This window comes from Papio anubis, chromosome 8 (assembly GCF_008728515.1).
Source record: "Papio anubis isolate 15944 chromosome 8, Panubis1.0, whole genome shotgun sequence".
Lineage (NCBI taxonomy): Eukaryota > Metazoa > Chordata > Mammalia > Primates > Cercopithecidae > Papio > Papio anubis.
This window is the reverse complement of record NC_044983.1, coordinates 36,098,779-36,121,883: the sequence shown is the minus strand read 5'-3', so window position 1 is coordinate 36,121,883 and position 23,105 is coordinate 36,098,779. Positions and strand designations below refer to the sequence as shown.

At 44.9% G+C, this 23,105-nt stretch overlaps 1 protein-coding gene and 1 pseudogene across 5 annotated transcripts; one reads left to right on the top strand and one right to left on the bottom strand.

Moving 5' to 3' along the window:
• ERLIN2 (ER lipid raft associated 2) lies at positions 1-22,710 on the bottom strand. Of its 4 annotated transcripts, none has more exons than XM_003902642.4 (12): positions 22,608-22,710; positions 21,257-21,378; positions 18,891-18,972; positions 17,227-17,273; positions 14,643-14,704; positions 14,363-14,488; positions 9,111-9,184; positions 8,890-8,948; positions 8,238-8,329; positions 6,988-7,077; positions 5,183-5,262; positions 1-4,781 (listed from the first exon to the last, which is right to left on the bottom strand). In XM_003902642.4, the coding sequence occupies exons 2-12, from the start codon at positions 21,361-21,363 to the stop codon at positions 4,581-4,583; spliced, it is 1,020 nt and encodes a 339-aa protein (XP_003902691.2). In that variant the 5' UTR covers positions 21,364-21,378; positions 22,608-22,710; the 3' UTR covers positions 1-4,580. The 4 variants fall into 4 exon arrangements, with proteins under 4 accessions (XP_003902691.2, XP_009211143.1, XP_009211141.1 ...); XM_009212879.4 differs by having other exon boundaries at positions 21,858-22,647; XM_009212877.3 differs by having other exon boundaries at positions 22,279-22,647.
• On the top strand, positions 10,698-12,202 carry LOC101026106 (annotated as a pseudogene). Its single transcript, XR_650539.4, has one exon. The product of XR_650539.4 is annotated as a UPF0428 protein CXorf56 pseudogene (transcript).
• Positions 22,711-23,105: the final 395 nt, after the last annotated feature.

Here is a 23,105-nt window from a genome sequence, read left to right as displayed (position 1 = left end):
TTCTTTTCTTTTCTTTAAACCAGGTCATTTTCTACACAACATTTTTGTAGAGGTGTGTATCCTCAATACTGTGTTTGCTGCATTGCAATGTCATTCCCTTCTTCTATGTGCTATCCTATTTGTAATCTTATTCCATTTTTTTTTTTCACATGTGTTTGGCTTTCTACTTAGTGGTTCCCATTTAATAGCTGTGTGTTTTTTAGCCCATTTCTCCAGATTGAAAATAAGTTGTTTTTGAATATATACATGCAAGGTACAGTGTGAAAGCCCTTCATATGCATTATTTCATATAAGCCACTCATTTTATTAATGAAGAAACTGAAGCTTAGAGAGGTCAAAAAACTTATTCAAGACCACACACCTAAGAAGTAGTGGAGCAGTGATTTGAACTTTGGCAGTCTAACTCCAGTAACTACACTCTTAATGTACCCATTCAATTGTTAAGATCATATTATTTGTGTAGCAGGCTCTCAAACCAATAGAAAAAGCTTGGGAGCCCCGTTAAAAAAACCTGAGACAGCCTGGGCTAGGGGTGCCAGACTTAACAAGTAAAAATACAGAATAACCAATTAAATATGAATTTCACATAAACAACAAATTCTTTGGTATGAGTATGTCTCATGCAGTGTTTAGGACATATAGTACCTATACTAAAAATTGTACGTTGTTGAAATTCATATTTAACTAGGTATCTTATGTTTTATCTGGCTACCCTAAGCTGGGCAGCTTTCCAGAGTAAAGACTGGGAGTTCGTCCACTGAACTGATAACAAAATGAGTTTTAGTTTACTTGAAAATATCTTTGTCCTTTGGAGCTGAATTGCAGTGGTGTGTGAATTGTTTAAAATGATAAATCTCTATAGCACCTACCAAGAATTATGCCATGTTCACAAATTCTGTATCGATAATGGGGCTAGATTTTCATCTGAGTATATTTTTAGAGAGATCTTGTACTTAACTCACTAGTTGGGGATGTTTTATTTCTTTATGTCACCTAATATTAGCTATTGCTAAATTTCACTTTAATAAAAAAGTAGATACAAAGACTCATTTTACTTAGCAAGACTGTAAATAAAACTAAGACATAAATTCACATGGGACTGTTAGTATTGTCCAAAACAATTCCTCCAGCTATCAACCTAAGGGAATCAATCCAGCAGTATCATTTATAGAATGATTACTAAAACAAGAATCATTTCTCAGTTACAAATGGGGTCATTAAGCCCTTGGGGCTCTTTGAAAGTAGAAGTAGTTTGACTATTTAATTATCAGTCTACACAAAGGCAGAAATAAAAAGGAATGGAAATACAAACACAAAATGATTGGTTATTACCTCTTTTATAAGGAAACAAGGAAAAAAAAAAACAGTGGCTAGAAACAACAAAACAGCAGTGGCTAGAACCCTACTGAATAGAGCTTAAAGAAGTACTGGTTACATTCACAGACACAGTAGCCACTAGCCAAGATATAGTTTATCTCCATCAAACTTAAATAGATAAAGTCGGTAAGTATGACCATCTTACTTTCACTATTTACTCTCTTTAAATAGTAAAGGTATCAGTTTTGAAAGATACATAGAACCACAGGAACAGTGAATGATCATTTATAAAACAGCTCCTTTTCCTGAATCAATATATTGCTAAAATTCTTTCAGTAACCCTCCCTTTTTATATGATCACAGATCCCTCTACATCTATTTTATTTTACTTATATAAAAATTATTAATAAACTTTGGTTTCCTTGCAAACATTCGGTCCTTGTATTTTAAAAAGTGATTAAAAACTACTGAATATGAATCACTTCTGCAAAGTTTAATGAGTGAGAAACATTCAACCAAGGTGATTCCTCCTTGGAAAATCCTACAAAAACTGAATTTTATAAACAGTTACTTATTTTGATAGATGTTCCATTTATAAATAGCAGCCATGACTTCACTGTCTACAAAATTGCAGGTGTCACATTTTACATGTTTAGAATTCAAATGTTTTAAGATTAGATTTTCTAGTAAGAGTTAAAATAAAAACAAAGTTATACAGACAGATGGGTTAGTTGTCCTATGCAAAGAAAACAGCTGATTTCCATGATTTTGCTATTTAGACAGATAAGAGACAACCATTGGAATGACACTAATGTGTAGGATAACGTATTTTTTGTTTAAAGAGGAAATGATAGAAACTTGGGGCGGGGCAGCTGCAGCAGGACTTGACTCTACTGAGGCTCTTTTGTGGTCATGGGACAAGCTATCGCAGGATGTTAGTACCGGAGAGGCCCTCGAGTTAAGACCTGAGCAAAGTGTGCTATTCAGAGAAGCTGAGCTATCCCTGCTCCCGGTTCTACTGTGGTGAATTGGTGTTTTCTGAGGCCTAGGCAACAAGAGCTCAGGGTAGAAGGAGCAGACATTTTTGGGAAGTGGGGATGCTGGGCATGTCATGTTGCTCTAATAAGTGATTAATAGCACAGAAATGGGAGGAAGATGGATGTATTTTAAATGGATACCCCCTGTGCTGGTCTTGGGAAATGACCACCTTTTTTTTTTTTGAGACGGAGTCTCGCTCTGTTGCCCAAGCTAGAGTGCAGTGGCGTGATCTTGGCTCACTGCAACCTCTGCCTCCTGCGTTCAAGCGATTCTCCTGCCTCAGCCTCCCAAGTAGCTGGGATTACAGGTGCCTGCCACCAAGCCCAGCTAATATTTCTATTTTTTGTAGAGATGGGGTTTTGCATGTTGGCCAGGGTGGTCTCGAACTCCTAACCTCAGGTGATCCACCTGCCTCGGCCTCCCAAAGTGCTGGGATTACAGGCATGAGCCACCGTGCCCGGCCAAGGGAAATGACCACCTTCTGAAAGGACTCTGGAGCACATTAAAATCCATCACTCCCAGGCACATTTTGTTGCCTGCAAGAACTGTGCACAGGACCGGAAGTCCCAGAGGTCAGAATAGAGAAGGGCAACTTTGAAGTAAGGGGAGCTAACACTGTATCTTTCTAGGCAGGCTCAATGCTCCCAAAACTCCTGAGCAAGCTGGTCCAAGCTCTGGGACCATTCCTTAAACCAGAAGTCTGGGCATGGGCCCGAAAAGAAGGCAGGGACTGCTGCCAGAAAGGACCATTCACAGATTCACCTAGGGAAGAGGGGTACAGGAGTTGGCGGTGGGTGGGGGGGTCAGCTCATAATAGGGCCGAGTCCTAAGCCAGAGGTGGTCATGGAGGACACCAATATGCTTGCAAGTTAACTCCAGATAGCTGCCCTCCACTTAATTCTAGACACAATCCATGGGCTATACAGGTTGGACACCCCCAGCCCCTCAATCTCAGGATATAAGAAAAACTTTTTGTTCAAATTTGCTCTCCCCATCCTGAATCTCCCAGGGCGACTCAAAATGTTCTGACTAGTAATGAAAAAGAAAACCCTTTGAATGGATTTTGGCACAGCCATTCCAACCTGGGGACTTGGGCATGAACTCTGACTTGCTCCACACAGCTGTCCCTGGAGACCGAATGTTCAGCCTGACTTGTGTTGCTGCCTGCAGCCCTGGATTTAAAAACACAGGCTACTTAGTGAATAGAGTCCTTTTATCACTAAGTCAGACCCACTCCCTGCATAAGCCACAGGCATTAAGACCAGGACATCTCTTGACTGATCGTTCCTCCTCCTGCACACATGGTGTCAGACCTCTTCACTGCAGAATCTCTACAACAATAGAAAGACACTTCATCTCGAGGTGCACACATAGCCTGTCAGGCAGGTCCTGCAGTGGCTGAGAGATAACAAGGATCCCACTCCAGCAGCTGTTAAGACACCTGAGTTGTTTGTCCCTGTCTTCTTGATACTGAGTGGAACTAATGAACGGAATTTTTGAGAAGAAAAAAAAAAAATCACAGGATAGGTGAAAAGATGCAGAAATAATTGAGTGGTGGTGATCAAGCTCTGACTCTAGAAATGTAGTCAGAAACCACCACTCTGAGCCCTAGGGCAAGGAGCAAAGTGTATACAAAATCTTGCAAAACCTAGCACCAGTACTTCCTTATGAGGGCTCAAGAAAGCACGCCTCTAAAATAACTCACACACATGCGGACAAGAATGCCAGGAAGGTCGAACGTTCTCTGCAGCTGTTTCTTCACAGCTCTACTGGCAAACTCACAGGCACGTATTTGCTCAGTTGCTGAGCCTCACCCACAGACATCTCCCACCTCGGAGGCAGAGGTGAGAACGCTGGACTGCATTTTCCCAAATAAGGGAAATCAAATCAGTTGGAGGTAACACTCTACATTTCTCCCCCTCCTTAATGATAGCATCCCTAATTAAGCCAGCCTCAAAGGATAAAATTAGTGTCTAGAGGTCAAAGGTCAAGCCCATGGTTTACAAATCTTATTGGAAGTCATATAAACTGCTTACCTGAAATAAAACCCCCCATCAGTCCCCACCCTCCCTTCCCTGGAAAGGGAGTAGATTTAAGTTCATTTCTTCTTTTTCACCACAGTAATTGGAAGACAGAGAAGGTAGTGGGGGAGGCAGGAACATTCTGATTCATCTTAAAAAATAAAGATCTGCTTAAGTGTCATTTGCAGTCGCATCAAGTTTTTTTCAATTCTCCTTAGTGGCCGTCTCCAAGGGCTCATCTTCTAAGCCAAAGCTTAGCTTGTCAGCTAGCCCCTCAAACTGCTTGCTCACACTGCCCGCAGAGTCCATGAACATGTTAGGAATGTCTTTGCCAAAGTAAATCTTGCTGTTGGAAGCAATGGCCTTGTACTTCATCAGCTGAAGATATTCAGGGGTTAGCTTCAGCTGTTTAAAAAAAAAAAGTATGGAAGACTTAGGTGGAACCATGTTAGAGAAGACGGGGGTGGTGCCCCTTCAATTTTCCTATGACGAGGTTCTCTGTCAAATATTTATGCCCCTACGTACTTTTTGTGGTCTCATTGTTACATTTCTGTAAGAGACAGTCATCTCAGATCTTGGAGCAGAGTTGCAAAAGTTAAAAGTTTCCATGTTTAACACAAAATTAAACTAAACTTCTATCAAGGCATGTCCAAGGAGAAGGAAAGTACTTGCACCACACAGCACAGGTGTCCTCAGTTCTGGCCATGAAGGGCTTTGGGTGGTGGTAGGCACTCAACACTGGAAACTCTCCCACAATACAGACCCAGACCCAGACTCCTCTTTATCAGGCTGTGCGGGGTCTTTACCTTATTGGCTTCGGCTATTTTCATAGCAGTGTAGCACTCAGCATCCGCCTTTGCCTTCTCCCGGGCCAGAAATGCAGCATCTGAGGGGGAAGGAGTGCAGTGAACTTGGTGAAGTGCTAAAACTGAGTTCTTTGCAGGAAGTGCAGAGGCTATGGGAAGACTCTGTTCTGGTCCCTGGAACTTCGCCCCGATTGCCTCTGTGACCTGGGGGAGACTGCTTTGTCCTCTGTTTTACATGCATTTTCCCCTATTGTACAAGTTGTTGTAAGGATCAACTAAGATGAAAAAGTATTTTGAAAGCATCTCCCTTTGACAGGGGCAGCAAGTCTGTGGCTATGGCCCAAACATACATGTTGACAGCTCTATGGAAGAAAGCAGTGTTAGCCAGAAGCGCTTCCTGTCTTACTTCTTTTGGAGATCCATGTCTGTGAAGCACAGCAGTGGGACCCTGCCTCAAGCTCTAGGCCAGAGCTTGCCACTCCTCCCTCTTGTGCTACACAGCAAAAGCAGGAAAGCTCAAAGGTGGCTCTAAGTACGGCCAGAGGTGGATCCACCCTAAAACTGAATGCCATGAACATAACATAGTTCAGTCCCTCTCCAACTTCAATTCCTTTTTATTTCCATCAATCATTTCAAAAAGGTCCTAATTAACAGTGATTAAGCTGGCGCGATTCTGAGAGAGAATTACATGCTATGGTCCAGACCAACACGTGTTTGGATTAAGACCTATTTAAGTCCACTGTGTAAGCCATATTCTTCCCTAATCAGCTCTGAGACTAGCTTTCTGTCAAGCTGATAGAAAATTTTTGATATTTACCTCCTTGCTTTGGGAATGGGCCAGCCTCATGTGAGTAATATATGTAGCAACATGTCTGGGAGAAAGGTCAGTCTGTGGGTGGGTTCTCACTGCGTGCCCTCAGTGTGACCCCTCGTGGAAGGAGCTTCAGTCCAGCCAGGGTTCTGGCTGCCATGGGGCCCCCTCAGCTGGCCTGAGCACTTGATGACATGTATTTGTGAGAAATAAAAACGTGTTGCTTTGCTAAGAGCTCCCTAATGAGGAGCCACTGATCTGTGAAATCCTAACTGGCTCCTCTATGGGCCCCTGCAAAGCCTGACAGGCCCAATAATGAGTATAATTAGACATAACACTTTGTAGCCTGAAGCTGGGCCTTGAGGTCCCAGTTTTGCCTTGGAATTTGCTTGAAATAAGCCACCCCAAGAAGAGGTGGGCAGTGGGAAGGAGGTGCAGGCTTAGGAGCAGGAACAGAAGGTGAATGATATTCAGAAAAGCCAGCAAAGAAAACCTTTCTCTCCAGCTCCTGTCTGACAGGTGCTGAAAATCTGTCTTCTTCAAACCTGGCTTAATATCTGCATAGACCTGGAGAACAGACTTGGAGCCCAAAACCATGGCACCGACCAACTTTGGAGCAGAAGAAGCTAAGGCAGTGGGGAGAGCCAACTGCTGAGAGTACGCTGCCACCGCTCCAAGGCCCCGCTAGCCTGGGAACTCCAAGACAGCAGGTCTACGGGACTTCCTTTTTCTCATGCCTAACAAAATGCTGGGCACATACTGGTAGTCAAGCCACATTTGCTGAATGAACAGATGCTCTCTGAAGTAGAAAACAGATGCTAGCCTGGCCACAGTCGCTTCAAAATTCAAATCTCCGCATGGAGAAAAGCTGCTGTTGTGCGGAGATCATGACATCCTTGAGCACAGTTAAAGAGCAAAGGCAATGGCTCCCCTACCCACTGGCCCCAGGGCGTGGTCTGAGGAGGACTCAGGCATGACAGCCACTTCTGCTTACCTTCAATTTCTGAAATCTTCTTCTCAGTCTCCTTCTCCATCACCTTCTGCCCGTAGGTGATCTCAGCCACCTGGGCCACTTTTTCTGCCTCTGCATAAATGATAGTGAGGAAAGACTTAGGGTTCTGGCATTTCAGAGTTTGACTAATTTCACCTTTCACCCGAGCTGAGTGTCCTGGTGGGCCAGCTTGGCTGGAGAGCCCCCAGAGGGCAGCTGTGAGGGCACACATGGGCAGAGTGGGATGTGCCAGTGAGCACAGCCCCCTTCTATCGGCGTGAGATAGTAACCGAGGAGACCTGGGCCCAACGCACGAAGCATGAGCCCTAACTTCACAAGGGAACTTCTCCAAAGGAATATTCTATAAGAATGGAGTACTCTAGCAGGGTTCTGCCTGGCCCTTCACTGTAGACAGGGCTCAGGTTGGTTGTTGATAATACAGCGCAGTGGCTAAGACCATAGCTTCTAGAGCCAGTGTCCTTGGTTTGAACCCCAGTTGCACCCCTTACTTGCCATATGCCCTTGGGCACGGCATTTTACCCCTCTGTGCTTCGGTTTGATAAAACGAGGTTAAGGATAATACAGAACCTTCCTCACACAGTGGTTGTGAGGGTTGACTTAACCCACATATTAAGTGGTTAGAAAAGTATGTGGCTCACAGTAAGTGCTTAATTAAGTGTTAGCCATTATTATGAAGAATTAACAGCCTGGGCGCGGTGGCTCACGTCTATAATCCCAGCACTTTGGGAGGCCGAGGTGGGCAGATCATGAGGTCAGGTGTTCGAGGCCAGCTTGGCCAACATGGTGAAACCCTATCTCTACTAAAAATACAAAAATTAGCCAAGCGTGCTGGCACGCGCCTATAATTCCAGCTACTCAGGAGGCTGAGGCAGGAGAATCACTTGAACCTGGGAGGTGGAGGCTGCAGTGAGCTGAGATCATGCCATTGCACTCTAGCCTGGGTGACAGAGCAAGACTCCATCTCAAAAACAAAACAAACAAACAAACAAAACAACAAAAAAAAACCAGGCGGGGCTTCTTTCATTTAAGAAATAAGTGGGAACTCAAAACTCATTACCCTTGGCCATGATCTGACAATTTCAACTTTGTTTCTGGGAGTCTACCTGCCACTCCTGCGCTGTGGAAGTGGTTTGGAGGACCATGGGGTCTCACCAGGCCTCAGCCTCCTTGCATCTTCCCACCACCCCCAGCCCTTCTGCCTGGAAAGGGGGATCACAGAACCACATTCAGACCAATGAGCGCCTTCTTCCGCTCTGTCTCTGCTTCCTTTTCCACCACCTTCTGTTTCTGGGCTGCAATAAGAAGCTTTGTCTTCTCGCTTTCCCTGAAGAGGAGAAAAAGCTGTGAGGCAGCTATGGAAAACTCAGGAGCTTCACTGTCCCCAGGAGAAGTCGAATTCTTCTGCTGAAGAGAGGCAAACTCCCATTTCCTACTCCTCCTGGAAGGCTGTTCCATGGCCCAGGTAAAAGCTGATCTATAAAAGCTGACAGTAACATAGCTCTTCTCCTCCCAAGTAACTCATTTGTGGAAAATAAAACATAATTTAGTAAAATACACCTGTCTGTCCACTTACTGGTGTCTTGCTCCTGTCTACGCCTTGGGCATGAGTCACTGAACACAAACAAGGCCCCTTGGCCCTTTTCAAAACATCGCTGCTCTACAGGGCTTATCCTGGTGTTCTCAATCACAGGCAGGGAGCCCCAGTGGTGGCCCTGACGTGCCTGCCCAATCTTACAGTGCAGTGGGCTGTGGCAAATCCTCCAGCAAGGGGATAACCGTGAAGCCTGGCAGCTTCAGTTACCTCTGGGATGGGATGAGGTGGGAGGTGGGAGGTGGGAGGTGGGAGTCAGTGGTGGTCACAGCCCAGGCAGAGGGTATACTCACATCAACTCGTAGTTTCTGCGGATTGCCTCTGGTATGTTGGGCTTTGTTACCCGCACAGCCTGGAGAGAGATTAAAACAGCAGCTGATGGGAAAGTGAGGGTAGTGAGGGGACACACGCAGTTCCCACTGGGCCTTGATCTTCCTGCACAAAAAGGACATTCCTTGGGAGAAGGGATGCAGTGTCAGAGAGCGAGGGGCTGCTCCCATGCAGCAATGCTTACTTGAATGACCAGCCCAGGGGCCATGGAGGTCAGGTCCTGCTGCAAAGCCAGTTTGAGATTTTCATCAATCTGATCTGGAATAAAGAAAAGACAGAGAAAAAGGAGTTGTTACACTTTCTAGATGAGGGAGGGCAGGATGAGGGTAAAGTGCAAGTTTAGTCACCAGCTCAAGAATGTACCCTCCCAAGGGAGTGTGCTTATCAAAGCCCACAAATCTAAAGATCCCCTGCCCAACTTCTGAAGCAGCCTATGCAGGCAGCCCTCTACACGGCGAACGCAAGGGCATTCTATTTCTGTGCCTCAAGATAAAACTCAACCTTTGTTCTGAAAATACTAACCATGCCCTACAGCGGGTGAGAGCTTAAAAAGAAAAAAAAAAGAACAAACAATTCTAGCACATTTCTTGCGTGAGGCAGCAGCCTTTCCCTAGACAACAGCAGCCAAAGAGAAGGAAGGTTCAGTTTCCCTGAAGAAGGAAGGTGGAATGGCTATTTAGGTTTTGTGGAAAGAGCTGAGCACATTAAATCTAGTAATTTTAGAAGTTTCTAAAAGAAAAACAGACTTTGACGTCAAGGAGAGCCCCAAGGAAGACTGTTTCTATTAGGAACTCCATCAAACAACAGGAAGGGAAAATTAAAATGTACAGTTCTGGAAACGAGCCCCAGGCTTTTGATGTGCTGTTTGCGTTGGTCCTGATTTCTTTGTCTGGAATCCACATGAGTTGTTTCACAGACAAATGTAGGAACAGCTGTAACCAACTCTCCCCCTGCCTTCCTTTCCAGCTGCAATCTCAGAAAAGCAGCACCAAAGCTGCCTTCTCTGGCCTGGGCTTCTCAGGTTTTAGAATCCCCTTCCTTGCCTTCTGCCCATGAGATCCTCGATAAGATCCCGGCGGGGCTTAGAGAAAAAGACTAAGTGAAATCAGGCTGGGACTTGTACACCACATCTCTGCTTCGCTGTCAGCTGCCATCTGCTTTAAGTAGTCCTTTTGTGGTCACCTGTGCTCAAATAGCCTCTGAAGAAGAGAAAGTCTCCGTCCTTTTACTGATGCCAAAATGGAGGCCCATGGAAGCTGGCTAGTAGCAAAAATAACAAGCTTGTTTAATTGGTGGGCCTTGATTGTTAGGATTTTAAGATAGTACTATCAGTAAACAAGGGACGGTAACGTTTCTACATATAGGATGTGCTCTCACAAGCCTGAGCACCGAAGGAGAAACGTCATCAAGTCGGCACCTCCCACCTGCTAGGGGTCAACCAATTTAACAACTAGAACTAAATATTACATTTCATATTTTAATTTTTTAAGTAGAATACCAATCAAACTTTAAATGGCCCGTGTCCTCCATAAGCTAATAACGTCATTCATCAGACCAAATTATATCTCAGTCAAGGTGGAAGCCTGTGGCCATGGGCTAGTAGCTAACCGGGAAAATGCGAAAGAAATACTTTTCAAGGTGTTTTAGTAATACTGATGTTCATATGTTATGGAAATGTTGATAAATGCCATTTAAGTTATATTATTAAGGTAGCCGCAGGGAAAAGGCGAACGGCGCGCTCGTGACGTCATTTCGCCGCGACCCTCTTAGCGTAGAGTTTTCAGGTTGCTCCTGGAAACCATGCCGAAAGTAGTGTCTCGGTCAGTAGTCTGCTCTGACACTCGGGACCGGGAGGAATATGACGACGGTGAGAAGCCCCTCCATGTGTACTACTGTTTGTGCGGCCAGATGGTCCTAGTGCTGGACTGTCAGTTAGAGAAATTGCCTATGAGGCCTCGGGACCGGTCCCGTGTGATTGATGCTGCCAAACATGCCCATAAGTTTTGTAACACAGAAGATGAAGAGACTATGTATCTGCGGAGACCTGGAGGCATTGAACGACAGTACAGAAAGAAATGTGCGAAGTGTGGACTGCCGCTCTTCTACCAATTCCAGCCGAAGAATGCTCCTGTTACCTTCATTGTGGATGGAGCAGTAGTTAAGTTTGGCCAGGGCTTTGGGAAAACGAACATATATACTCAGAAACAAGAGCCTCCTAAGAAGGTGATGATGACCAAACGGACCAAAGACATGGGCAAGTTCAGTTCTGTCACTGTGTCTACCATTGATGAAGAGGAAGAGGAGATTGAGGCTAGGGAAGTTGCTGACTCGTATGCACAGAACGCCAAAGTGATTGAAAAACAGCTAAAGCGCAAAGGCATGAGCAAGAGACGACTACAAGAGCTGGCTGAACGGGAAGCCAAGAAAGCGAAAATGAAGGGGACCTTGATTGACAACCAGTTCAAATAACCAGGCTTTTTTCTGAGCCCTAGACTGGAGGCAAGCATTTAGATCAGGAGACAAAGTAATTTCTTGATTACATAGACTGGTTCCTATTTATGTATTAGCAGAAGGCTTTATGTTGTTTCCCACTGATTCTCCTACATGCAGTGAGGTCTTTTAACTGAGTGCATTTGACCTGCTTTCTAGGAGATGAATTTTTCTCTATTTTTTTGTTTTTTTGTTTTTTTTTTTTTTCTATTTTCTCTATTTAGGTTTTCTGTACTATTTTTTTGTCCATTTAATGCAAACTTATTCAGCTGTGTAGAAACTTTATGAATAGATCAGTGCTTGAGTGTCTCCAGTCTCTAAAGTGGCTGGTTTTATTCTTTCTTCAAAGTTAATAACATGTTTCAAGATTTTTGGACAAAATATTATGGTGTGTCATAGAGAAAAGCAGCATGAATTGTATTTAAGTATAGCAAGTCAGATCCTTTGAAGTGACTCTGTCTCTGTTCTTAGAAGGGTTCTTGGAATTGGCCGTGGTTTGAATCTTTCACTGTCAGAGGAGACCCATTAAAAGCCAGAATCTGCTTTCTTTACTTCACACACTGAAGCTATAGGTGAGCCATCCCATGTCAGACTTTATACTCAAAGAAGGAAAAGCCAGATTGCAGTGAGGGAGTAGGACAGCTGAGATCCGAATGAAAATGGGGTCTCAATAGGTAACCCAAGGGAGCTACCCTCTAGTCGGACAGCTAGTACTGCTTCCTTGCATGGACACATGGGAGGGAGATGTTATAGATTAATAAATAAATGATAGTGAGATAAACAAAATTATCTGTTGGGTATCTTTTACTTTACATTTGCTATTTGCAGAGGAGTGTTGTATATATAGGTATTATTTTATGTCAGACTGCTTCAGTGATACCTATATCCACGTGTTTGTATCCATGTTTTTATCCAACTGTATTAAAAGGTGTTGGGACAGGAAAAAAAGTTGTATTACTAAGAACACACAAAGAGGTTCTTCAGGTAAACTTCTGAGTAAGTATTAGATAATACTTTAATAACATGGGCAAAGAGGATGCGGCAGAGTAAGAAGTGATGAAAATTATGCAGCTTCATGTTTAAAGTCTGGGCTATGGGAGTCCTGAGAGAAGGAAAGTATAGAAGAACCTTCTGAGTTGAAGGGCCAGGACTAGAAACATGAACTCCTCCTTTATGGATATGACAGATTCTAAGCCAAGTAGTGCCTGCTAGCAAGACTGAGATGTAAAAATAAAAAAAAGTTTCAAAGCAAATATATTTCCCCAGCTTCTCCATACAAGCAGCTGTACTTCACTAAGCTACCAACTTTAGCTGTAAGAAAGTAAGTTTTCTAATGAAAAACAAGTTTGTATTTTAATTTTCTCTCCAGGGACATTGGGGATCCTTGGTCTTTTGTTTCAGTGCTTTGAAATGTTCATGTAATGGCACAAGCCCTAAGACAATGGCTAGAGAGAATTAATATTTTATACAATTCTATTAGTTTGAGGTTAAAAAAAAAATCAATGGCAAATTTACCAACTTTTTCTTAAAAGCACACTGAATCCCAAACCGATAAAAGACTACAAACCCTATAAAATGAATTTAGATTCATTTTCTACTGCACAAACATTAAAAGTAATTTGGATGATTTCCTAAATCTTAAATGGTGCAAAAGGTGTTTTGCTTAATTATGATTGTTGGCGATGTGGATGATTCCTCCTGTCTGCTATGAAAAATGTTCTCGCTCAGGGTCCCTTTTATGAAGATTCCTGGGAAAAATCATTTTCCAGTCCTAGTGTCAAGAATAGTTATACTATTGGTTAAAAATTCATTTACTTTTGGCATTGGCTATTAGAGAATTTCTGGCAGTGAGTTTAAACAGAATACTTGACTGCAAACAGGTTGTAACAGTTACCCAACTGTGTCCTTCCTTTGCTGCTAAGTCAGGTTGCCTTTATTTTGAAAAAGGTAAAAAGGACAAAGGCCGGGCGCAGTGGCTCAAGCCTGTAATCCCAGCACTTTGGGAGGCCGAGATGGGCGGATCACGAGGTCAGGAGATTGAGACCATCCTAACACAGTGAAACCCCATCTCTACTAAAAAATACAAAAAAAAAAAACTAGCTGGGCAAGGTGGCGGGCGCCTGTAGTCCCAGCTACTCGGGAGGCTGAGGCAGGAGAATGGCGTGAACCCAGGAGGTGGAGCTTGCAGTGAGCTGAGATTGCGCCACTGCACTCCAGCCTGGGCGACAGAGCGAGACTCTGTCTCAAAAAAAAAAAAATAAGTACAAAACATATCTACTTAGGCACGTGGACTCTTTTTGTTTAAAGTGTTTTTCTATTTGTCGCTACAGGTACAGAGTAAAAAAATAATAATCACAAAGTTTCTGGGAACTGGAAGGAACTATGGTTCTCATCACACTTCTAGAATTAGGAATCATGTCTTTTTCATCACCCATTCCTGGGGGCCCTCCATTCAGTGTGGCATGGTGAGAGGAATGCTGAAGAGCCAGGAGAGGAAAGCTCCTGTTTCAGCTCCACTACTAACTGGCACCTGGCTCTGCGACTTTCTCGCTTTGGGTCACGGTACCCTCATCTTAAAATGAGGATGCTGGGCTGGAAAATCTCTGCAGTTCTTCTAGAATGGATCTTGTCTTCATTACTGAATGACAGTTTAGGGACAGTGGAAACACATTTCCACTCCAGCATCTGATTGAGGCCAGAAGTGAATACTCTACTCCACTACGATCCCTGTGCCCAAAGCTCCAGCCCTCTAAGGATCTTGTTGCATTGCCATCAGCACTCTCCAGGAATTCCTTTGTGACCAGCTCCTGAGCACGAGATTCTTTAACATTTCCTGTCCCTAAGTGCCCATCACACCCTGCAGGCAGCCAGGCATTAGGCAGTGGAGACACATGTGGTTCCAGGAACCCTGCTTAAGCATGGCACGCTCAGGAGAGACTTTCTTACCAAACAGCTCAATGTAGACCTCTTGAAGTGTGTGCACACTGCAGAACTGGTTCAGTTCGTGGTGGATCTTGTTGAAGATGAGGGCCTTGTCATAGTCGGCAGTATAGTTCTTCACTATATCATACACTGAGAGGGAAGGAGAGGGCTTGGCATAAGAAAAGGCAAGACTCAAAATGCCCTCAGACACAGCAGCTCTCCTTTTCCGAGGTGCTACAACAGACACGGGAGTGGCATGCTGGGGAAAGTGAGCTGGTGGTGGGAATAAACTGTTAAGACGTACCTGCGTTTGGGACCAGGAAGTTCACCACTTCAATTCTGTCAAAGTAGATCATCACACCACCACTATTGGAGGGAGAATGGACAAGAAGTCACTGGGAAGCTCTGGGATATGGTGCAGTCCCCCAGGGCGATGGTGTAAGATGTGGGCTTGGCAGAAAAGGAGTAGAAGAGTTCACAGGAGGTTGTAAGGCAGCTTGGATCTCCAAGCAGGAGGTTCTGCAGGGCTCATGGCAACAACATACTCTCCTGAGAAATCACACTGCCTAGGAACATCTCTACAAAGACACGAGTGAGACTTTTGGGGAACAGTATGAAAGAGTAACTCATATCTTTGGAATCAGCAATGCCTTTTGATTAATCAGTTGCACAGAGAAGACTAAGGAGGGTCAAGGTGAAGTTTTTAGAACTTACAAGGTTACTATGGAATGTTATGGTCAATGTTTCTTAAACTGTCTTCACTATTACTTTAGTGTCACACTCCCTTTGCCCTCAAATGTTTATTATAAAAAGATTTCAAACATAGAGAAGCTGAAAGAATAGTACAACTAACATCCATATCTAGACACCTGAGTTCAACACTGATAACATTTTACCTTATTTATTGGCCTTTTTTTTTTTTCCTGAACATTTCAAAGTAAGCTGCAGTTAGGATACTTTATTCCTTTACTTTGGCGAGCATGGTCTAAAATGATCATTCTCCTACACACTCATTATATCATTCTCAAGCCTAAGAAAATTAGCAGTAATTCTGTAATATCACCTAATACCCAGTCCCTATTCAGATTTCCCCAACAGTTTGTGTTATGGACTGAACTGTGTATGCCTCGCCCCCAGATTCATATGTTGAAGACCTAACCCCCAATGTGACTGTATTTGGAGATTAGACCTTTAAGAAGGTAATTAAGGTTAAACAGGTTATAAGGGTGGGCTGTGATCCAACAGGTCTGGTATCCACCAGACACCTTCTTCTCTCTTCTTGCACACACAGAGGAAAGGCCTTGTGAGGACATGACAAAAAGGTGGTCACCTGCAAGCCAGGAAGAGAGGTCTCACCAAAACTACCCCTGCTGTTACCCTGATCTTGGACTTTGGGCCTTCAGAATGGTGAGACAATATCTATTATTTTAGTCCCTTGGTGTGTGGTCCTCTGTCATGGCAGCCTGAGTGGACTCACACAGTTCCCATTGTATCTTTTATAGCTGTTAATTTTGAACCAGGTTCTAATCAATGCTCACCCTTGCTTCTGTTTATGTCTCTTGTAAGTCTCCATTCAATCCAGCATCCCTCTAAATACGACCACTTTGTGAAGAGATCAGGCCTGCGATCTTGTGGGATGTTCCAATTCCGGATTTGTCAGAGTGTTTCTCTGTGGTATTCTTTGTTACTCTATCCCAGTTTAAACTCCCTTTGCTTTCCAGTGGGACTGCTATAGTAGTGTTCTCTTCGGATCTCTTTGCCCTGAAGGTCTCCCCTAACTTTATGACATTCTCCTTAGTTATGCAAAAGTTATCTTCTTGTATCAGGTCATTTATCTGCTAAAAACCTTTGTGCGTCCTCACTTCTTTTTTTTGTTTTTAACATTAAAATTTTATTTTTTTTCCCGACGTTTAAGTTCAGAGGTACATGTGCAGGATGTGCAGGTTTGTTACATAGGTAAATGTGTGCCATGGTGGTTTGCTGCTCAGATCATCCCATTACCTAAGCATTAAGCTCAGCATCCATTAGCTATTCTTCCTGATGCTCTCCCTCTCCCCACTTCCTATCCACTGACAGGCCCCAGTGTGTGTTGTTCCCCTCCATGTGTCTATGTGTTCTCATCATTCAGCTCCCACTTATAAGTGAGAACATGTGGTGCTTAGTTTTCTGTTCCTGCGCTAGTTTGCTCAGGATAATGGCTTCCAGCTCCATCCATGTCCCTGCAAAGGACATGATCTTGTTCCTTTTCATGGCTGCATAGTATTCTATAGTGAATATGTATCACATTTTCTTTATCCTGTCTATCGTTGATGGGCATTTGGGTTGATTCCATGTCTTTGTTGTTGTGAATAGTGATCCTCACTTCTTTTTTTTTTTTTTTTAAAGATGGAGTCTCGCTCTGTCGCCAGGCTGGAGTGCAACTGCATGATGTTGGCTCACTGCAATCTCTGCCTCCCAGGTTCAAGTGATTCCCCTGCCTCAGCCTCCCTAGTAGCTGGGACTACATGCGCGTACCACCACACCTGGCTAAATTTTTGTATTTTAGTGGAGACGGGGTTTCACCATGTTGGCTAGGATGGTCTCGATCTCCTGACCTCGTGATCAGCCTGCCTCGGGATTACAGGTGTGAGCCACTGCACCTGGCCAATCCTCACTTATAATAGAATAAGTGCAAACTCCTTATTACATACGGCATTCTAGCCCCTCCTGAACCTTCTGTGATTTCCTCTACTGCACTCCACCACCTGGCCAAATCAATATAGGGAGCTACGAGACAGGGAATTAACCAAGAAAGGGTGCCTTCCTTTTCACTGTCTCTTCCTGCAGCCAGCCAGATAGCCTTTTCTCTGACTTATTTGGGCTTAAAAGCTTTATTCTGGGTACCTTACCTAGTCCCACAAGGTACATTCTTCACCTCATCTGTCTGGAGTGTGGTCTGGAAACAGAGGAAACATAAAGTGCTAGAGATGGGCAGTGACAAAGTAACTTACGTTTCAGAATCCTAAATGCCTTTGTCCTGGAATAACCATTTGGGTTGAGCATTGCCTTCACTAAACATGATTACCCCACCTAATCCTCCTTCCTCATAGGGTTGCTAAGCCAAGCAAAGGCCCCTGCCCCAGCTGTAAGTAAACCACCACACAAACAAACTGAGTAATAATGGTTTAGTGAAGATGACACTGGATTGGGCACCTTAAGACTTATGCTTGCTTCTACCTCTTCTATTTATGGTAGGCACCGTCTATCCCCTCAGGGGGATATGTTCCAGGACCCCCAGTGGATGCTTGAAACTGGGGAGAGTACCAAACCCTATAGCACATACCTATGATAAAGTTTAATTTATAAATTAGATATAGTAAGTGATCAATAATAAAATAGAACAATTATAACAATATACCATCATAAAAGTTATTTGAAGGTGGTCTCTTTCTCAAAATATCTTTTTTTTTTTTTTTTGAGGCGGAGTCTCGCTCTGCCGCCCAGGCTGGAGTGCAGTGGCCGGATCTCAGCTCACTGCAAGCTCCGCCTCCCGGGTTCCCGCCATTCTCTTGCCTCAGCCTCCCGAGTAGCTGGGATTACAGGCGCCGCCACCTCGCCCGGCTAGTTTTTTTGTATTTTTTAGTAGAGACGGGGTTTCACCGTGTTGGCCGGGATGGTCTCGATCTCCTGACCTCGTGATCTGCCCGTCTCGGCCTCCCAAAGTGCTGGGATTACAGGCTTGAGCCACCGCGCCCGGCCCAAAATATCTTATTGTACTCTAGTCACCTGTTTTCAGACCATGGTTTATTGTGGGTAACTGAGCCTGTGGAAAGTGAAATAATGGATAAGGGGGAGGGCTACTGTACTAGTTTTGAAACAGCAGATTACTTACTTAACCTGTCTCAGACCCTAACAGCTGCCCAGCCCATTCTCAGGATTACTACAAGACTCAAATGAGACAATGTACCTGAACGCACTTTGAACGCCACAAAGCCTGGTAAACAGCACACGAAACTTACAGGGAAAATGCCTAGCAGGTATCCCAAGACATTCTCCTGCATCAGTGTAAAGTGTAAAATCTTGTTATTCTTCTTGGCTGGACATACTTCAGAGATGGCGAATCTAACTTAGCCAGGCTTTTGATCTGCCACAACTAACCTCACTCCTATTTTAGATGTCACCTCCCCTCACTTAGTTCAACTCCTCCCCACTCACTGCAAAAATTATGTTCATATTTCTGAATTCAAATAAGAATCAGCAAAATTACTATGTTTTCTTTCCATCTAACATGGTAGCTTGTGATTTAAAACATACACACATACACCCCGACTTTTCCTTCCATATACTCAAAACAGGTTCTTCTCTGGCTTTATCTTGAAGGAATAATTCCCAGCCTCATTATATATATAAAAAATATATTTATATATATATAACATATATACATAAAAATTATCCTAATATCGTTCTCTAGAATGGCATTTTACTCATCCAATGGCTAAATAATTTCAAATCATGCACTAGTTAACATCCCAAATTTGCAGTCATCCAATCATACCACAGAGGACAAGCATACCTGCACAGACTTATATGATGTGATGAAAGGCAGCATGAGATGGAAACCAGGGCCGCTGGTCGAAGTCAGCAGGGCACCGCCTCTGCAGAGGAGAGGGAGAGAGACGCAGCTTCAGTTTGGCAAGAAGGCTCTATTAGATCAATATCATGAGGGTCAACTTTCCCTTCAGCCCGATAAACACATAATAGAGAGTGACATGTGCTGGAGCCATGGCCACATATCCCTTTCTTCCTCTCAGCTAGATCCTAATATTCTAGGAAGCCTGATGGTAAAACATAAAACCACTGTTCATGCTTTTGCAATGAGAAAAATAGGCACACAGGCTAAATGGAATAAAGACAGCAGAATCCGCTAGTGCAGTCCCAGCGCTTTGAGCGGCTGAGGTGAGAGGATTGCATGAGCTCAGGAGTTTGAGACCAACCTGTCTCAAACAGTGAGACCCTGTCTCTACAAAAAAAGAAAAGGAAAAAAATTAGCTGAGTGTGGTGGTTATATGCCTATAGTCCCAGCTACTTGGGAGACTGAGATGTAAGAATTGCTTGAGCCTGGGAGGTTGAGGCTGTAGTGAGCCATAACTGGGCCACTGTACTCCAGCTTGGGCAACAAAGTGAGACTCTGTCTTAAAAAAAAAAAAAAAAAAAAGACAGCGGAATCCATGGGTATACTTAGATAACAGGCACTCTGGCCAGGCGCAGTGGCTCATGCCTGTAATCTTTGGGAAGCTGAGGTGGGTAGATTACGAGGTCAGGAGTTCAAGGCCAGGCTGGCCAACATGGTGAAACCCCGTCTCTACTAAAAATACAAAAATTAGCCAGGCATGGTGGCAGGTGCCTGTAATCCCTGCTACCTGGGAGGCTGAGGCAGAGAATTGCTTGAACCCAGGAGGCGGAGGTTGCAGCGAGCTGATATCTTGCCACTGCACTCTAGCCTGGGCAACAGAGCGAGGCTGAGTCTCAGAAAAAAAAAAAAGAAGATGAAGTCTGTTTTACTTTGTCATATCTGTTGGGCTTGTGGCAATCCATTAGGGCAGTTAAGTCCAGTAATGTGGTTATCAACTACCTGCACTAATGCTGGAGTCCACTGACATGACCAACCAAAAGAATAATTTGAAGTACTTTATAAGTAATTGAAATATATGTTTTGGCAATAGAGTTACCTTTCTAATCAAGTTATATGTAAATGATAAAGTTAAAAGCCTTTTTGGGGAACATGTAAGCAGATCATGGGGAGAAAGAATTAAAGGAGAGAGGAATTCCAGAGTTTTAGAACTTGCTGTTAGCAATCCAGAAATAAGCATCACAACAGCACATATAAGAAGAGTTCACAAAGACATAAAGCAAAAAACTTGGTCATGGAGATTATTAAAAAGAAAGCAACCCGACTTATAAGTGCTTCTTTGCTTTATATTATGCAAAGAATTAAAAAAAACCAATAAAACAAACAGTGACATAATGGGCTCCTAAATTTATTGTAGGAACCACTATCCTAAGGCTTGCTTTGACTGACATAAGTCAACCTGCAGGCTCTTTCATTTTTCGTGAAATGTTAATATTATTTTAATTTAGTTTTAGAGACAGGGTTTTGCTCTGTCACCCAGGCTGGAGTGCAGTGGTGTGATCATAGCTCACTGCAGCCTCAAACTCCTGGGCTCAAGTGATCCTCCCACTTCAGCCTCTCCAATAACTGGGATTACAGGCACATGCCACCATGCTCGGCTAATTTTTTACTTTTTGTAGAGATGGGCTCTCACTATGTTGCTCAGGCTGGTCTCAATCTCCTGGGCTCAGGTGATCCTCTCACCTTAGTCTCCTGAGTAACTAGGACTACGTGTGCGTGACACAGAGTCGGCTAATTAAATTTTTTTATTTTTATTTTTTAGAGATAGGGTCTCACTATATTACCCAGGCTGGCTGAAACGTTAATTTCAAAAGAGTATCCTAAATTAGCAGAGTAGGCTACCTTCTCAAGTTGCCATCAAGAACTGGGACTCAGCTGGCTTTTGTAAAGGTAACCTAGCAGTGTAGAGCTAAGACTGCCAGAGGGATGTAGGAGAAAACAGGATTTTAGGGATGATCTGTGAGGAGCACCAGTTTCCTTTAGATTTTGCCTCTAAATCTATATAAACATTTATTAATCACCACCCATGGCATCATCTTGGACTACGAAGCGAAGTTCTAAATTTACATATGTGTGTGTGTGTGTATTCTCTTTTCCATGGTTACTGACATAAAAAGCTCAATCTGAAAAGACTCCCCTGTTCAAGGAAATATAAACAGAGATGTTCAGCAGTATCTGCTAGGAAAGCAGTGACCAGGAAAGGGAGTTATTTAACAGAAGTTGCCGACTTCTCCCTCTCTCTGCCTTACCTGTAATATACCCCAATATGTCCCTCTTCTATCTTGTGCACAGCTGAGAAGAGAGATGCACACAAGAAACTGGAAGCCACAGCCACAACTGCTCCCAACTGAGCCATCAGTGAGCCTTTATCCTAGGGAAAAGACACGGGAAAATGTGTGTGGTCCAACGTGCAGGAGAAAAGGCCGCAACAGCCAGAGGACCTCACCAAGCTGAGCTCCCTGCGAGTGACTCATATTCAGCCTGGTGTCGTGTGAACACAAGGCTAGATCTACAACTCGCTTCCTCCTCGTTCTCAGTCAACGTTCCCCTTTCCTCAACTGTGAAATCAGGGCCCCCACCGCACTGAGGAAGCACTGGCTCCGGATACAGCCGTTGCTCAAGGGAGAACCCGTGCCAGCTGGGTAGGGTTCAGAACACAGCCTCATCTTCCTGTGAACACGAATGTGCTGTCACTGAATCTTTCATACTAGTAGTAGGGAAGAGAGGCAGCTGCAGTACTTTGGCCCAAATTACAGAGGATGCCAAATGACAGGCAGTTGTGGCTATGTAATTCTGGTCAGAGCCTCCCACTCCTAATTGCCTGCAGTTTCAAGGGAAACCATTATTTACTCCTTTCAGATGCTGGAGTGGCAGAGCCAGCAGGCGAGCCGAGTTTCAAGGTAGGATTCGCTGGCCTCGCATCCACCTTCCCAGTTATTCCTTTGGCCCTAAACAGGACAGGGCTCTGAACAAGCCTGAAGCCACACTCCCCCCGATATACTTTGGCACTTTGCACCTGACAGATCCCCAAGCCCGTGGTCAGAGAGAAAGGCAATGTCCAAAACTGCGAGCCTCTGGGCTCCTGGGTCCAACCGCGTTCAGGCACCAGGACGCGGAGAAGTTGGATCCTGAACACTGAATGATCTGGAACTATGGTGACTGACTGCAAAGTTCAGCTGTGCGTGCGTGGGCCCGTGAACGCAGGGCGTGGATTCTGCCTCCCAGGTCTAACGTAACCGGGGCGCGGACATCTGCGAGGCGCTTATTTTACCGTGGCGGCCTCCGGCTACCGATCTGCAGTTGCGTCCTTTCCTGCCAGTGCCCTTCCCTCCCCGAAGTCACTCGCGCCCCTTCCCCGCCCCGTTCCGAGAGAGGGTCAAGCGCCCTGGGCTGGGGCTGCGGCTCCAATAGCCTCCGCTCCGTCCCCCTGCGGCTCTCAAGGAGGGGACGCGACAGAAAAGGGTTTCTGTGTCTCTCCAGGAGCGGACCGGCGGAGGGAGAGAAGCTGCTGGGACTGAGGCTCCCGAGGGTGATGGGTCAGCCCCGACCCGGAGCTGCAGCTAGGCCCAGCGCGCGCACGAAGGGGCGGGGGCCGCGTACCAGGCTGTCCCTGCAGGCGCTCCGTACTCGTCCGAGCCCACGAGCAAGAAAACCGTCACACCCCTCAGCACGCGACTTCCTTCTGGGCCGTCGCTTCGATGACGCCATCAGTTCACGCGAGAAGACCACACCCCCGCCCCGCGCTCGCTCTGCGCCCCGCCCCTCGCGCTTCCAGCGGTCAATGGCCGCAGCTGGCCGCCAGGGATCGCCCGCGACTTGGTCCGTGCGGTCCTGGACCTCTGTCTCGGGTGTCCGGCCTGGGGCTGGGGATGAGGGCGGTGTAGGTGGGAGCGCCCCGAGAGCGAGCGGCAGGACGCGCGTGACCCGGAGTACTGAGACCCAGGGCGTCCTTTTCCAAGGCGTTGACTTTGGGGATTGCTTCTGATTTCCCTCTGCATTAGGCCGAACCTGGTTCGTTTTGTTTTTTTTTAGAGACAGAGTCTCGCTCTTTTGCCCAGGCTGGAGTGCAGTGGCACGATCATAGCTCACTACAGCCTC

Bases quoted from the DNA above. Each gene is read 5' to 3' on its own strand.
- ERLIN2 (XM_003902642.4), bottom strand. From the start codon at position 21,363: ATGGCTCAGTTGGGAGCAGTTGTGGCTGTGGCTTCCAGTTTCTTGTGT. The intron at 9,185-14,362 runs GTAAGAAAGTCT...TCTTTATTCCAG, and splicing joins GGTCTACATTGAGCTGTTTG to ATCAGATTGATGAAAATCTC. The intron at 7,078-8,237 runs GTCTGAATGTGG...TCATTTATGCAG, and splicing joins GCGGAAGAAGGCGCTCATTG to AGGCAGAAAAAGTGGCCCAG.